This window comes from Meles meles, chromosome 6 (genome assembly GCF_922984935.1).
Source record: "Meles meles chromosome 6, mMelMel3.1 paternal haplotype, whole genome shotgun sequence".
Classification (NCBI taxonomy): Eukaryota; Metazoa; Chordata; class Mammalia; order Carnivora; family Mustelidae; genus Meles; species Meles meles.
The window spans coordinates 12,050,170-12,064,762 of NC_060071.1; the positions used below are offsets into that span (position 1 = coordinate 12,050,170).

Sequence of the window (14,593 nt, forward strand, 5' to 3'; positions counted from 1 at the left end):
CCCTGGGAGGTGGGGGAGACTGTTTATCACAAATGCCACTGGGGAAAGTCATTAGGACTTACATCTGCTTGGGACTTGGTAGCTGCTGTCCAGGGCATGCATTCGCACGGGGGACAGGGGTCGGGGGAGGCTACAACCAGTCTAAGGCCTCCCCCCTCCCGGACACACATACAGGCAACGTGGCCAAACAAAACGTTTGCCGAGGCAGCAAGACCAACAGAGTAGCTTCAACTCTTAGCAGCCCAAGGGATGTACTATGACAGCGGTCTGTTCTCCAGGATGCCAGGGTCAGAAGTTGGAAATGCACCCTGGCAGGGAATTTCTAAGTCACTTTTGCCCAGCAGACGTTTTTTCTGAGCTACCCCCAGCAGCGGGTATCCAGCAACATCTGGCAGCACCTGGAACAATGAGGTAGCCTTGTTTTTAAGATTTTATTGATTTATTTGACAGAGAGAGAGAGATCACAAGTAGGCAGAGAGGCAGGCAGAGAGAGAGGAGGAAGCAGGCTCCCCGCCGAGCAGAGAGCCCGATGCGGGGCTCGATCCCAGGACCCTGAGACCATGATCCGAGCCAAAGGCAAAGGCTTTAACCCACTGAGCCACCCAGGTGCCCCGGTAGCCTGGTTTTTAAAGAGCTAACAGCTGGGAAGAGACACAGCAGGGCACAGATGAGGGAAATGCATACAAGACTACCAGGAGACTGAACTCTGAAGTTGAGTGTCTGCGCTGTGGCCACCAGGGCTGATGACACCAATGTTTAGGGGACCAAAGAGGTGACTCTTGGTGTGCTTTTGCGTATTTCCACCTAAGCGCCTTTCAGAGTCATCAATCAAGAGAAAAATCTTCACCACCCTAAAGAGGACGAAAAACTGTGTGCATCCATCTTCAGAACAGTGTATGAAGAATAACGGGATGATACCGAGGCTCTTCTTGGGGACTTGGCCAGAATATCTCTGCTCCCAAGAGCAGAAGAGCTGAGCGTTATCAGGACCCAGGACAAATGTTGCCATCAGCCGGGAAAGCTGCTGCGGAGACCTTGAGAAGGAGAGTCCCCGGAGATGGAAAAATAAAACATAAGTAACAGCCATGAGGGACGGTAAGCACTAAACAGGGCCTCAAAGATACAGATCAATAAGTTTTAGGGCATTTGTACTCACATCTGCTAATCTCTGCTCTGCCCCGTGGAGGCCGCAGAACCTATAGGAACTGGCCTTGATTCATCAGATAGCTGGAAGATTCTTTTGTTTTTAAGTTTTCAAGGGCCAGATTTTTTCAGACTCTGGCAAATTTAGTATCTTTTTTTTTTTTTCAGTGAGAGAGGGAACAAAAGCAGGGGGAGTGGGAGAGGGAGAAGCAGGCCTTCCCCTGAGCAGGGAGCCCAATGTGGCTCAATCCCAGGACCCTGGCAGAAGCTTAACAATTGAGCCACCCGGGCACCCCAAATCTAGTATCTTGATTCCAGAAAGTTCCTCATCTTGTAGTGTTACTTTAAACAAACAACTGAAAAACCAGAAGTAAACTCAACCGGTTGCTTTGTTATTTTTTCCTGCATCAACGGTGTTTGCTACGCTTTAATTCTTCACCTTAGTAATCTGGATATGATAATGTTATAAGCCAAGTTAGCACAAAGGGCATTTTTATACTCATCAAGTAGCAGTGACTTGAAATTTTTAAAATGAGGCTACACGAGATATTTGCATTTACTTTGTTACAAAATTGCTGCCCAAGTTTCAAAATGTCTTCTTCTCACTGCCCTTAGAATTAGAAAAATTTCACCCGTCAGCACGCATTCTTGCCTCCTGACCCCTAGGCTCTAATATGATGCTGTGTTTTCTGTTCCTAGGATCGCACCTGGCTGAGAAACTGGGCATCCTTTTAAAAGATGTTTATTTATCACCAAGGAAACGGACTTTGGCCTGACCTTGGATGCACGCACACTTGGGTAAGTGCAGTCCTTAGGTTTTCCATGGCCCCCCGTTCATTGCTCCTTCGTAGCTCTGTTGGTCTGAAAGGAAGGGAGGCTGACATGGGACTTATTCGGTCAAAATAAGAAAAACAGGAGTCTGTCCTTTGAACGGGGCTGGATACCAGACAGGTGGGAGAGCTTGGAGCCTCCCATTTTCAGGGTAAATTTATGTCAAGTCTCTTGCATGAATAAACAATGGATATTGTTCGAAAAGCAAAGCCATTGTCCTTGAAGAGCCACAGAAACACAGCAAACGCTTAGAAGTTATTTGAACTTCGGGATACTGTAAGTCAAGTTACAGAACAGGGATCTTTCTGGAGGGCCTTTCCATTTCACAGAGCCAAGGGATTCAAAGGAGACTGCGCTGGTTTCTGATAATCCCAGTTTATTGATGCTCTGTTTCACTTGGGTCTATCCCCGTCTCTTTCCCTGGATGGCAGACTTCTCAAGAGATGGGTGATCAGACCTCCTAAGGCATGACCGAATTTGGGGGCTGCGCTTGGAAGAAGCAAGTGCTTGGATTTAATTCACTTGGTAGCACCGTTGAAAGTGAAAGGGCACTTTCAACTTGCAGAACCGGGTCTCTACCCATCTGGACCTCAGTTTCTGTAGGGAAACGGAAATGCCGCCCTGTTCTGGAGCGCCAGTGCAACGGTGCCTTGAAAGACTTCCTGTCCCAATGTCAGGGATGCTCAGTACCTGTTCATTTTATTTTGCATCTCATCTAAGAATTCCTGTATTTGGCCCAGCGTGGGGTGGCTGAAGGGCCATGTCAAAGGTCCTATAGGACCTATAGGACCTCTTATTATAATAGGAGCCTCTCCCGGCTCTGTTGTGTGTTACCATGCACACTATGGGAATAGCAGTCATGCCTTGTAAGGGGTTTCTTAGCAAAGGTCAGAGAAGCCAGAGGCCTTTTGGTCTCTGCAAGATCCTTTTGGCCACAAAGCTGGTTATTAAATAAACACCTGCAAAGGGAGAGACAGCATGGGGGGGGGGGAGATACACCCCCCCCATTCCACATGTCTGTTTGGAATGTAAGCACCTGTCTGTCACCTGGGAAAGAAAAGGTAAGAGCAGGGCTATTGCAAAAAGGGATCTGGGACGTTCCTCCCCAGCACCACAGGAAAGAGGATTTCAACATGGCAAGGGTCTTCACCATATGAGGACCACCATGCTGCTGCTCTCCAAGGAACCAAGGTATCCTTTAGAACGGGGAGAACTCAGCTCATTGCTAATATCATCCGGCCTGGAAGGTGGCAGCAAAAACCAGCCACAGAGAACGTGGAGCCCGCCTGGTGTGTGGGTGCCCCACCCAGAGCCTTTGTCCACCAGGCTTGTCACCCAGCAAAGTCAGCCCGGTGGTTCACTGGAGACCATATCCCTTATAAAGGGGGCTTGCTTCTCACCTTCTGTGGCAGTGGAACATCAGGAAACCCTTTGCATTGTGTTTTTTAAAATGCCATTTTTGGTATACTATCCCTTCCCCGCACAGATCGCCAGGAGGCCCTTTCCCACTGGTCCTTCAGTTGCCCTTCTGGCCAATCTCTTTCCTAGGGGTCATGGCTCAAGATCCGCCCCCCAAACCCCCTTCTGTGATGCACTGGAGAAGACAGCAAAGTCCGTGCATCTTGTCTTTTTTTTTTCTTTCTTCTGAAATAGATGCCACTTAGTGGCAGGTACCGTTTTATGTTTTTGCGGGCGGACCCTCCAGCCAGACTGGAGGAGACAGATCTCCTCGAGGTGACAGCCTGCCCCGCAGGACAACCTGTAATTCTGTCCCTTGAGCTTGGCGTGCTGAGCTCGGGGTCGGGGAGGCTCTCGCTCAGCCCGACCCTAGATCGGCGCGTAACTACTCTTCCGGGAGGGCTCCTCTGGCCTCCCTACCTGGCGCTGGAAGTCTCCTACTTTAGAGAACACCCAACTTCATCGCCTGGAAGGAGCGCGCGGCTTGCCAGTTCCGCTAGGTGGCGCGATTTCCCCTGCTCCGCCCGCCGGCCGCCCGACTTCTAAAAGAAATAGAATCCAACGCCTCCCGAAACCACACCACATAATAGCGACTCGCAGGCTCCCATTAAAAATCTCAATCTGGGGGCGCCTGGGTGGCTCAGTGGTTTAAGCCTCTGCCTTCGGCTCGGGTCATGATCTCAGGGTCCTGGGATCGAGCCCCGCATCGGGCTCTCTGCTCAGTGAGAAGCCTGTTTCTCCCTCTCTCTCTGCCTGCCTCTCTGCCTACTTGTGACCTCTCTCTCTGTCAAATAAATAAATAAAATATTAAAAAAAAATCTCAATCTGGGGGAATTGATTCTGCCTCCGAGCAAATCTAATGCAATTACATTAACAGGATGCAATCAGGAATTGCAACCGAGCGTCCCTTACCCGCCCCCGTCGGCCCTCCCCCTAAATACACCTGTACCCCTGCTTCAGCTAGTTCCCTGGCCCGAGCCATCGCTCGAGCCGGGCGCGGAACAGCCTCTGTGCCCGCCCGCTGGGCCCACCCGTCCAGCTGGGAACGCCGGGGCCACTCGGGAGTCCGACCCCTTAGCGCTGAACCCAAGTCCCGCACCTTCCTGCGCGCTGCAGCTCCCAGTGCAACGGACCTCTCGGACCGGAGCGCAGACGCTGCAGCACCGACGCCCCCGGGGGCAGGCGCTTGTCCCGCGTCTCTGCAGCTGGCCTAGGCAGCCAGGCGCGGAGCAGAAGGGGGGAACCCGGTAGGGGTTCGCGGCGGGACAGCCCTCTGTCCGGCTCCGTCCCAGGCTGTGCCGGCCGGCGGTGCGGCTACCCGGAGAGAAGGTGACCGCGAGGGAGAAAGGGAGCTCCCAGCCCGCACACAGTCGAAGAGACGCTCGCCGGGTCTGTCCAAGCACGCGCGCTGCCGGCTGCCCGGGGAGAGCGTTTTAGGGTAAAAAAGAGCAAATGCTAAACCACAAAAACTTTACTGCTGCCAAGACTAAAGCGATCGAGGCGCAGCAAAGCTCCAAATCTGGGCAAGACTGGAGCTAGAGGAAACGCGGGGCTGGGGAGGACCAGAACAGTGCCGTGGCCCCGCAAGTGCGGGAGGCGCCTCGGGGATGTCAGAGCCGGGTCCGCCCCGCTCCCGGCCCGCGCTTACCTTGGCGGCTGCATGAGCCCCTGCGGCCCGCGGGGGGTGGCGCTGGCGGGGCTGCGGGCGAAGAGCGGGGTGCCGGGGCGCCTCTCGTCGGCCCCGGGGCAAGGTGGGAGGGGCTCGGCAGGCGCTGGTTCCCGCCGCCCCGGCCGGCTCAGCAGCGGCCCGGGGCACGCCGCCTGCTCCCGGGCTGCATGCCTGCGAGCGCCTGGAGGAGCCGGCCCGGGAGCCAACGGCTAGTGCTTCCCCAGCCCAGCGGCTCGGGCGGCGCAGCCCGCGCTCGGCAGACAACTGCGGAGTCGGGCTGCTCCGGCCAGCCCCCTCCCTCGCCCGGCCCCCGCCCGCCGCCGCTGAGCGAGTCGAGAGGTTCCTTTGCGCGCTAGGGGAGGGGGCGGGCCAGGCGCCCCGGGCGCGGGCGGGGGGCGAGCGCGGGCGGGGCTCGCGGGGAGGGGACGCGGGAGGAGGTGGGGGAGCGGGCTCGGATGGCCCCGCCCCGCCGCGGCCGCACCCTCCGGCACCCGCACGGGTTGGGGGGCGGGGGTGGGTGGCTGGGTGCGCACGCGGTAAAGTCGGGACTTGCCGAAGTGCACCCGTTGGAGGGGGGGGGGGCGGGTCGTAAGGGCGGCGACCCTCGAGGCGCCTCCAACTTTCCAGATTTCCCGTTGGGATGCTGGGGAGGGCACGTTTTCCACCTTCAATTCTCTGCTGGTCGACGGGGGAGTTGCTCTGAGGTTTCTGGAATATAGTCACAGCCCGAAGAAACGCCTCTGCTCCCTACGGAGACGCACCTTTGTTCTACTGAGATGTTAGTTTTGCCTAAGATTTTTCTTTAAAAGAATTTATACATGTATTAAATGCGTCATAAACGAATACCTTCCTGTGTACAATTCTACCCAACTTGGGCGTATCTAGAGTAAAAAGAAGAGCGTATCCCATGCCCTCCCCGCTGCAGCTGCTTCCCAGAGGTAACCTCAGGTCAGAGCGTGATCCTCTGCGGTTCTCTCCAGTCCTTGCTTTTACATGCAAACGCACAGACTGCAAGTGGATTCTCACGGGCTTTTCAAAAGAATGTTTCACCATACGTGCAGGCACACACTGGGAGGATAGCGGTAAAGCCCCAGAGGCTTCCGGAGTCGGGGGAGAGACCCTTGCAGTGAACAGCACAGAGCCACCCAATGCCGTGTGCAAATCTGAAACCCCAGCTGGGGCATGAAGTCAGCCTAAACACACGGCTCACGCCCAAATTAGCATTGCACGGTTAGAGAGATTTGCCAGTGCATTTGAGACACGGTTATGACCTTCCCGTTCCTCCTGAAAACAAGCTGTCTTGGATTTTGATACGATGAGAATTCGGATTTGCACAATGAAAAGGTATCCTCCGCATTAGAACACGATCGTTATTTATGCTTGTGGTCTCGAGGGATGTGGGTTTAACTCAATGTTCTGCGTTTTATTGGCCAAGTGTATTGAAATAATCTATGGTGGGGATGTACATAAAATCCATGTGATTTAGCAGGAAGGGATTAGATATTGGGATGGGCGCTTTCTATAATTAGTTCTGACCTTGGGCAAGACATTTAGCTCTGCTGGGCCTCAGTTTCTTTAGGTATAAATACAGGAGTTTTGCTGTGTGTGTGTGTGTGCGCACGCGTGTGTGCGTACGTGTGCGCGTGCACTGCAGACCTAATGGTTGGTGAATAACTGATCTCTTCCCCTGTTCTCATTTCAGCTCAACTCTGGAATCTGTTCTTTAAGAAATGGCTCTCCCAGCACCCCGTGCCTTTCCTGACAAACCCTTATCTCACTCTGTAATTATGTGTTCGGTAGGCTGACCTTTCCATAAGCAGGTCTCTCCCACCAGACTGTGAGCATCGCAAGGACAGGTCCTCATCCGATCTCCAGTGTCTGGCACATGATGGAACACTACAAGGATCTCTGAATGACCATCATCCAGATGATGGTGGATCTCTTATTGCTCTTCCAGATTGCTTGACGTTGATGTTGGCAAAGGATCTGTTAAGTGGAAACATCTCGTTTTAAAATGAAGCCGTTGGAAAGTACCCAGCAGGGTTTTCCCATCTTGGGGGACCAACAGTTTCACTGTCTCAAGAAAGGACAGATAATTCTTAGCTCAGCCACAGGCTGTGGAGACAACCAACCATTATTTACCTTGATGAGCAGAGGCTCCCATGGAGAAGACAACGAATATTAATGCTGCTCATTAAGTATTTGATTAAGTTGGAACCATGCGTAGGTAGTCGCAATGCACACATGAGTGCTCAGAGTTAAATGAGGCCGTGGGGTGTGTTTAGGCCACGAATTAACAAATGTACATGCTTTCAACGAACAATCTAGAAACATTCCTAATAGAAAGCTCCAGGGAATGCTTGTCTTTCTTTGCGGCAGAGAGCCTGAATTCCTTAAAAATAGGAACAGGAAATAGGCTAACCTGGGTTCGAGTGCTAAAAAAATAAGAAAAAAATAAGAAAAAAAGGCCATGAAGAAACAAGGGGTAGGGGAAGTGAAGGAAGTGAGGGTCTAACTCAGAGCAAGAGTCATGTCTGTGTTCGTTTCTCTCTTGTCCTCCGTGCACAGTTGCCAAGGGAGAGGTTAGAATCTGGACTCATATTTGTATAGGAGAACGGGAGAGCTGGGGTTCCCATCCTGTCTTGGCCACTGTTTCCTCTTCTCTTTTTCCTTCTCTCCCTCCCTCTCTCCCTCCTTCTCTCTCTCTTTTTAAATAAGAGATATGTGCAGTGGCTGGCTCCCCTTCTATTCCCCTTCTGGAAGCCCCGACTTTGTGCAGAGAGCTTTCGCCTGCAGAAAAGGGTGCAGCATCAGTGGGGCCTCTGGGCTCGAGCAGGAGGAAGGAGACCCCACACCCAGTGCAGGGAAAGAGGGTGCTACCAGGGCGTGGGGACAATTTGCTGTCTCTGGCTGCTTCAAACGAGGGGTGGCGGCTGCGGGCCGAGCGGGTACCCTGGGAAGGTGGATTCCTGGTGAAACCCATGAAGGGATTCTTCCCAGCTGACAAAACAATGCAAAGTGAATTGGCAGGATTCTTCACTCAGGGCTGGCATTGGGGGCTGTCCCTTTGGATGGGGGGGATCACCCCGTTATGGGTTCCTGGGAAAATGCAGTTTCTTTTTTTTTTTTTAAGATTTTATTTATTCATTTGACAGACAGACAGGGAGAGAGAGAGAGAGAGAGATCACAAGTAGGCAGAGAGGCAGGCAGAGAGAGAGAGGAGGAGGAAGCAGGCTCCCTGCCGAACAGAGAGCCCGATGCGGGGTTCGATCCCAGAATCCTGGGATCATGATCTGAGCCGAAGGCAGAGGCTTAACCCACTGAGCCACCCAGGCACCCCTAAATGCAGTTTCAAAAGTAGACGGGCAGCTTATAGGAGAAGCAGGTCAGAAGCTCTCTTAGGAGCCTGTTAAAGAAGGAGGGACTGGCTGTCCCACACTTGGCCTCAGTAAGACGTCAGGAGGGAATGGGTGCTGGAGACTTGTTTGTTCAGCACGGACTGGAAGAAGCTGTGCAGGCTGGACGTGTCTCAGGCATTATCTGCTTGTTATAAATCCAGGAGCTCTCCACAGCTGGGGTCGTGCTCAACCCTGCAGCAGGCATTTACTTAAGGAAAACAGCCTCTCCCCTTTAGACACTTGCAGTCTAGCGCGAGATGGGAAAGAAGGCTGAGAAGGTCTCCATGGCTGCGTGGCGTGTGTGGGGGATTGTGTGTGCCTGGGCCATCTGATCTCTCTTCCCATCTCATTGTAGTAACACCAATGCTTTTGCAAGTGTGGCTTGAAGGCCCATCTCCCCACCTTCCCTTCCCACCAGACCGTGCTCAAAAGCCCCCATGGACACTTAGGGTTTGGCACTGCAAGGTAGAGGGGAACAAGAGACAGAAGGAAAGTTAAGTGCAAATTCAAGGTCATGGGATTTAGAAGGTAGGTGTATTTATTGCTAGTTGGAAGGATTGGGAAAGTCTTCACAGAAGAGGTCTCCCTCGAGATGATCTCTGATAGATGGATTTGAGTTTAGTGTGTGGATGCATGGGAAGGAAGGTGAGAATTCCAGGGAGAAGAATCACATGAAAAAGGCATGGAGATGGGAAAAGGTCAGTAAGTTCAATAAGGAGTGATTAAATCTAGTGGGAATTTGGGTCCTGGAGGAGAGATGTGATAGGGAAGGGGGTCGAGGGCTGTATCGTGGAAAACGTTGGTTGCAGAATGAGTAATAGGGAGTCATCGAAGGTTATTGAGCGGAGGAAGGATGGAGATAAAGCTTCACTTTTGGTTGGTCAGTGGAAGACGGTTTGGAGACATAGGAGGTGGGAGACCTGCAAAAGGTCCTAAGAGTCTTGGTATGAGGTTACCAAGAGCATGACTCAAGATGTGGAGTGTTCAGGGAGGTAGGGGGCTGATGGAAGACCCACATGCTTCATTGGGAGCTGGAGGGGTGTCACAGTATCAGAGGGAGTGAGTGCTCGTTACAGAGACTGGGAAGTCATGAGGACAAGCTTGGAAGGAGTAGGTGTGGATGGCCATCAGACCGACCGTCATGGGCTCAGCATGGGAGGGAGCCTCAAAACCATCCTGAGAGCATGACTTGGTTTTCCATATTTGATATCATGGACATGGGTTGAGGCCAAAAATCCCATGCCCGTGCCCATCATGGAAAAAAAAAAAAGGGCCTAATGAATTCACTGTTGCTTTTTATAGCTTTTTTTCCTATAGGCCAGTTGTTCACTGTCTAACGGTAAGGACCATAATCAAGGCACGTGAAGGATTTTTTGGTTTGGTTTGGTTTTTGGTTTTGCACTTTGTTGTTGTTAAGAAAGTGGATGACCAGCCTCAGGAGCAGAAAGCACGTAAAGCAGTCCTTCATTGTTGTTCATGAATTTGGACAGCAGAAGAAGGTGACGGGAACGCAGACTTTCCCATGAGGCCTTGACTGTGCTTCGCTGGCTGGGTTAGCCATGAGAATAGTTGGAAGGTTTGAGCAGCCACAGTTGCAGGAGAACAGCTGGGATGTGGTCAGCGAGCATACCCACCCGCCCCACAAGAGCGCCCACAGAAGCCGGTCCTTGACAATTTAGAAACCTTGAGGCCAGCTGGCATGCTGCGTTCTTTCATGGCGACTTGGCAAAGAAGGCAGGCTTGCTGACTTCTTTATCTCGAGGCAGGATCGGCTTGGGTTTTGTTTTTGCAGTCACTGGCTCAGTGCCAAGTCTGCCAGAACATTCTCTATGTGCTATAGATACTTCCTCAGTCCTCATGACGCTCTTTGACGTGGGTGTCTTTCAGGGAACTGAGGTTTAAAGAAGTGACGTGAGTCGAGGAACATGTAGTAGAATCAGGATTGGAATCCGCATCCGTCTGAATCCCAAACTGGTACGTTTCTCACTACTAAGCATGTGGCCCCTCTTTTCCTTACTGTCCTTTCTCCATCTTTCCTGATGGCCTTATGGAAACACCTTCACTCGCCACTCTGGGGAACAGGCTTGTACCCCCTTTCCGCAGTGCTGCGGAAGCTGGTGGAGTATGACTGTATTGTCACTCCAGCCAAAAGCATCCAGTGTCCGCAGGGCAAGCTCTGCAAGCGGACTGGTTTCCTAGTGGACCCCGGAGAGCTTTGTCACGCTTGTGAACCATGGAGAAGCGCAGGGAGATACTGGGTTTATTTTAGTGTTCAGTGGACCTTACCAGGAAGTAACTGAGTCACACCTATTTCTGGGGAACTTAACGTTGGTCTCTAAATTTGGACCCTGTGGGAAGAAGCGCACAGTCTGATATAAATAAATTGTCATCATGATCGACTAGGGTTTTGGCTTGCTCCCTGACAAACCTACCCCGGTTTTGAAAAGTAAAATGATTTATTCACGTATGAAAGCCAGATCCCATGCTCCCCAGAAGCTGGTCTTTCTGGGACAAACCCAGTTCAATAATAATAATAATAGTAATAATGATAATAAATTGGTCTTTTCCCAGAAGATTTAACATTAGATTGCAGGATTGTTAAGTTTTGTTTTATCAATTGTTAAGCATTTATCTAGAAAGAATGTAACACTTCAAATATTTTTATAAATAATTGTATGTAAAAAATTTCTCATGCGTGGAGATGGAGGTCTTGTTGATTTTGGTTTCCAACTTAAACTGGGCTTTATGTATTTATTGTTTTTTAAGATTTATTTATTTTAGAGAGAGGGGTGTGTGCAAGGGGGCACACAGAGAAAGAATCTCAAGCAGACAGTCCTCACTGAACCTGGAGCCCAACGTGAGGCTGAATTTCATGACTCTGAGATCACGACCTGAGCCAAAATCAAGATTAAGATGCCTGGGGCGCCTGGGTGGCTCAGTGGCTTAAGCCTCTGCTTTCGGCTCAGATCATGATCTCAGGATTTTGGGATCGAGCCCCGCATCGGGCTCTGTGCTCAGCAGGGAGCCTGCTTACCCCTCTCTCTGCCTGCCTCTGTGCCTACTTGTGATCTCTGTCAAATAAAATAAAAATTCTTAAGAAAAAAAATATTCGGATGCCCAACGGACTGAGCCACGCGGGCACACCTCAACTGGGTTTTGAAGGTACTCCTGGGAGTGCATGAGGCATTGACTCTGTTCCACAGACTAGACACGTTCAGCCATGGATAGGAGTGGGGAAACTCAAAGATCTATGCATTGTCCGGAGGTACTGTTTGAGGGGCTAAATTAGTGTTCAACAACAGAGGCCACTGGTATTTAAAATATATGGATGGTGTCGAGGTGATGCATCAATTAACATGAGGCTGGAACACTGTACCAAGAGACCTGGCAATGGTATGACTTAAAGATTAGAGTTTCTATCCTTTCTCTCTCACACACCCAGGCCAGGTGGGCTTTCCAGCCTGGAGGCAGGCTCAGGGCCATGTGGTCATTCAGGGATTCAGGCTCCTTCTGAGTCATTATTCTGCAACCCCCACAAAGACTTACTGCGATCTGCCTCTTGAAGCTGGCACACTGCCAAGTTCAGCTTGCAGCCTGCAGGAAGGAGAAAGGGTGTGGAGGAGCCTCACTCTTCATGTCCTCTAAGACTCCACTGGAGAAAGTGGAATGTCCATACCAGCTGCAAGGGAGGCTGGGAAATTAGTGTGGTTAGGCGGCCATTGTTCTCCTTCTGTGCAACGAGGGAGCTGAGATTTTGGTGCTTAACTGGCTGAATTTGCTGGTCAGCTAGCAGCTAGGTACATCTCAGTGATCCAGCATGGTGGAGAGGAGGACGTGCTTGCTCTGGACCCTGACCGAAGTCCTGGGTTTGAATCCTCACTCTGCCATTCTGAACTGGGCAGGCCACCTCATCTCTCTGAGCTTTGCCTATTCCCATGGCTGTGCCCTCCTTACAGGACTGTTGGGAGGATTGTACCACAGCAGGTGCTCGATGGCCTCCCTTGCAAGGAATGAAAAGCAGCTGAAGGTAGTTTGAGGAGAGGAAGATTTAGTTTACGGGGCCGATCATCCCACAAAACCCAAAGGCAGGGGGTAAGGATGAACCTTGGCAGGGAAGTGGAGCTGGAAGCATCTGGAACAGTAGGGACGAGGGGAAGTCCTCCGAGTCACCCATCCACTAGCAAATACTGCTGGTACTGACTCCGCAATAAATCGTGACTATATCCATTTCTCTCCACTGCCACTTGCCCCTCTGGTCCAAGCCACCCTGAAGCCTGGCATGGACGATTGCAGCAGCCCCAGTGACCTGTTTCCCTGCCTCCATCCTTGGCTCTTAAATTCATTCTTGCACACAGCAGCCAGCATGAAGTTTAGTAACACTGATGAGATCATACCTCCCGTTTGAGACCTGCAGTTCTTCCCATAGCGCGTAGAATAAATTCCCAGCTCCTTACACTGGTTTAGCAAACCCCACATGATCCCGCTCCAACCCCCTCTCTGTCTTTCTCTACCATACTGTCCCTCCTTCACTTGGCTTTAGCTACATGGTCCGGCTAGATCTAACCATGTCATCTAAAGCTCAGTCCTGCCTCAGGACCTTTGCACAAGCTGTTTTTTGATGCCTGGACCACTCTTACTCCTTTCTCCTTCTCTTATTCAGATCTCAGTTTAAAATTCAGAAACATCTCTGTTATGTCCCCTACTTTAATTCCCTGCCTAGCAGTTTCACACTACAATAATTGTCTCACTGACTTTTTATTGTTGTCCAATCCCCAGGCCCCATCACCACAATAAATGCAATCTTTATGAGTGGGGAGCTATCTGTCTTGGTCTTTGATGCATTCTTCTTGCTTAGTAATATTTATTGATTGAAATGATGAATTAAGCAAAAAAAAATACACTCGCTATTATTTTTTTAAAAGATTATTTATTTATTTGAGAGAGCGAGAGCACGTGGAAGTGGGGGGAGGAACAGAGGGAAAGGGACAAGTAGACTCCATGTTGTGAGTACAGAGCCCGACACGGGGCTGGATCTCATGACCCTGAGATCATGACTTGAGCCCAAACCAGGAGTCGGATGCTTAACGACTGAACCACCCAGGTGTTCTTATGTTTACTATGCCTGAAACTCTTTCACAATGTAACAGTATATTTTGAACTGCTTTCCTTTTCAGCAAATACACAACTACCATCCTGTTATCCTGTAAGCGTCCACTGTTCCATCACTTAGGTATACCATAACTAATTTCATCAACTCCTGCTGTTGGGGTATTTATTATTTTTTATTTTTATTTTTTAAAGATTTCATTTACTTATTTGACAGAGAGAGACACAGCGAGAGAGGGAACACATCAGGGGGGCAGCAGAGGGAGAGGGAGAAGCAGGCTTCCTGCCGAGCAGGGAGCCTGAAGCTGGGCTCAATCCCAGGACCCTGGAATCATGACCTGAGCTGAAGGCAGACGCTTACAACTGAGCCACCCAGGCGCCCCTCTGTTGGGGTATTTAAAGACCATCCTTACATAAGGACATCTCTGTGCATTCGTCATTATTTCCTAGAATGCATTTGTGCAGGTGTCGTGATGGAAGATAGGCAGTTTTCTGAGGTTTGCTAAGTAGAGAAAAACTGACTTCTAGAAAAATGGACATTGTTTGTATTCCTTCTATGGGGTCAGCTTCCTCGGACCCTAGGACACAAGATCGACTGTAACATTATTTTGCCAATTGGATACACTAAACCTACACTCACTGTATCACTCACTGAATCTCACTGTTTCAGTTCACATTTTTAAAAAGTTACCAGTCCTGTTCAATATTTTACATCTATTTATCCGCCCTTCGTATTTCTGTCTTTTGTCTTTTCCTGGTGGCCTGTTCACCAGCTTGTCCCTTTTCAGAATGAGCCTCATCTGCAAGTGCTGTTTCTCGGTGATCTTTTTCCTCGTGTGTCCTCAGAGGCACACGTTCAGGTGGGAGAGCACTTGCAAGGAGGAGGGAAATTGATTCTGGCCTGGCCCGCCAAGCTCCCGAGAGGCCCTGTCCTTCCTCCCATTAGAATATAAATTGGCTATCACTGATGCTGCTGGAAGCAATGCCC

The 14,593-nt window shown here is 50.7% G+C and overlaps 1 protein-coding gene across 1 annotated transcript in view; it reads right to left on the reverse strand.

Annotated features, from left to right (window-relative positions):
• Positions 1 to 5,401, reverse strand: part of RGMA (repulsive guidance molecule BMP co-receptor a) — a 44,615-nt gene extending 39,214 nt beyond the window's left edge. Inside the window, exon 1 of the mRNA XM_046010147.1 lies at positions 5,081 to 5,401. Within this exon, the coding sequence (XP_045866103.1) occupies positions 5,081 to 5,094 (14 nt within the window). The 5' untranslated portion in view covers positions 5,095 to 5,401. The remainder of the gene's footprint in view (positions 1 to 5,080) is intronic.
• Positions 5,402 to 14,593: the final 9,192 nt, after the last annotated feature.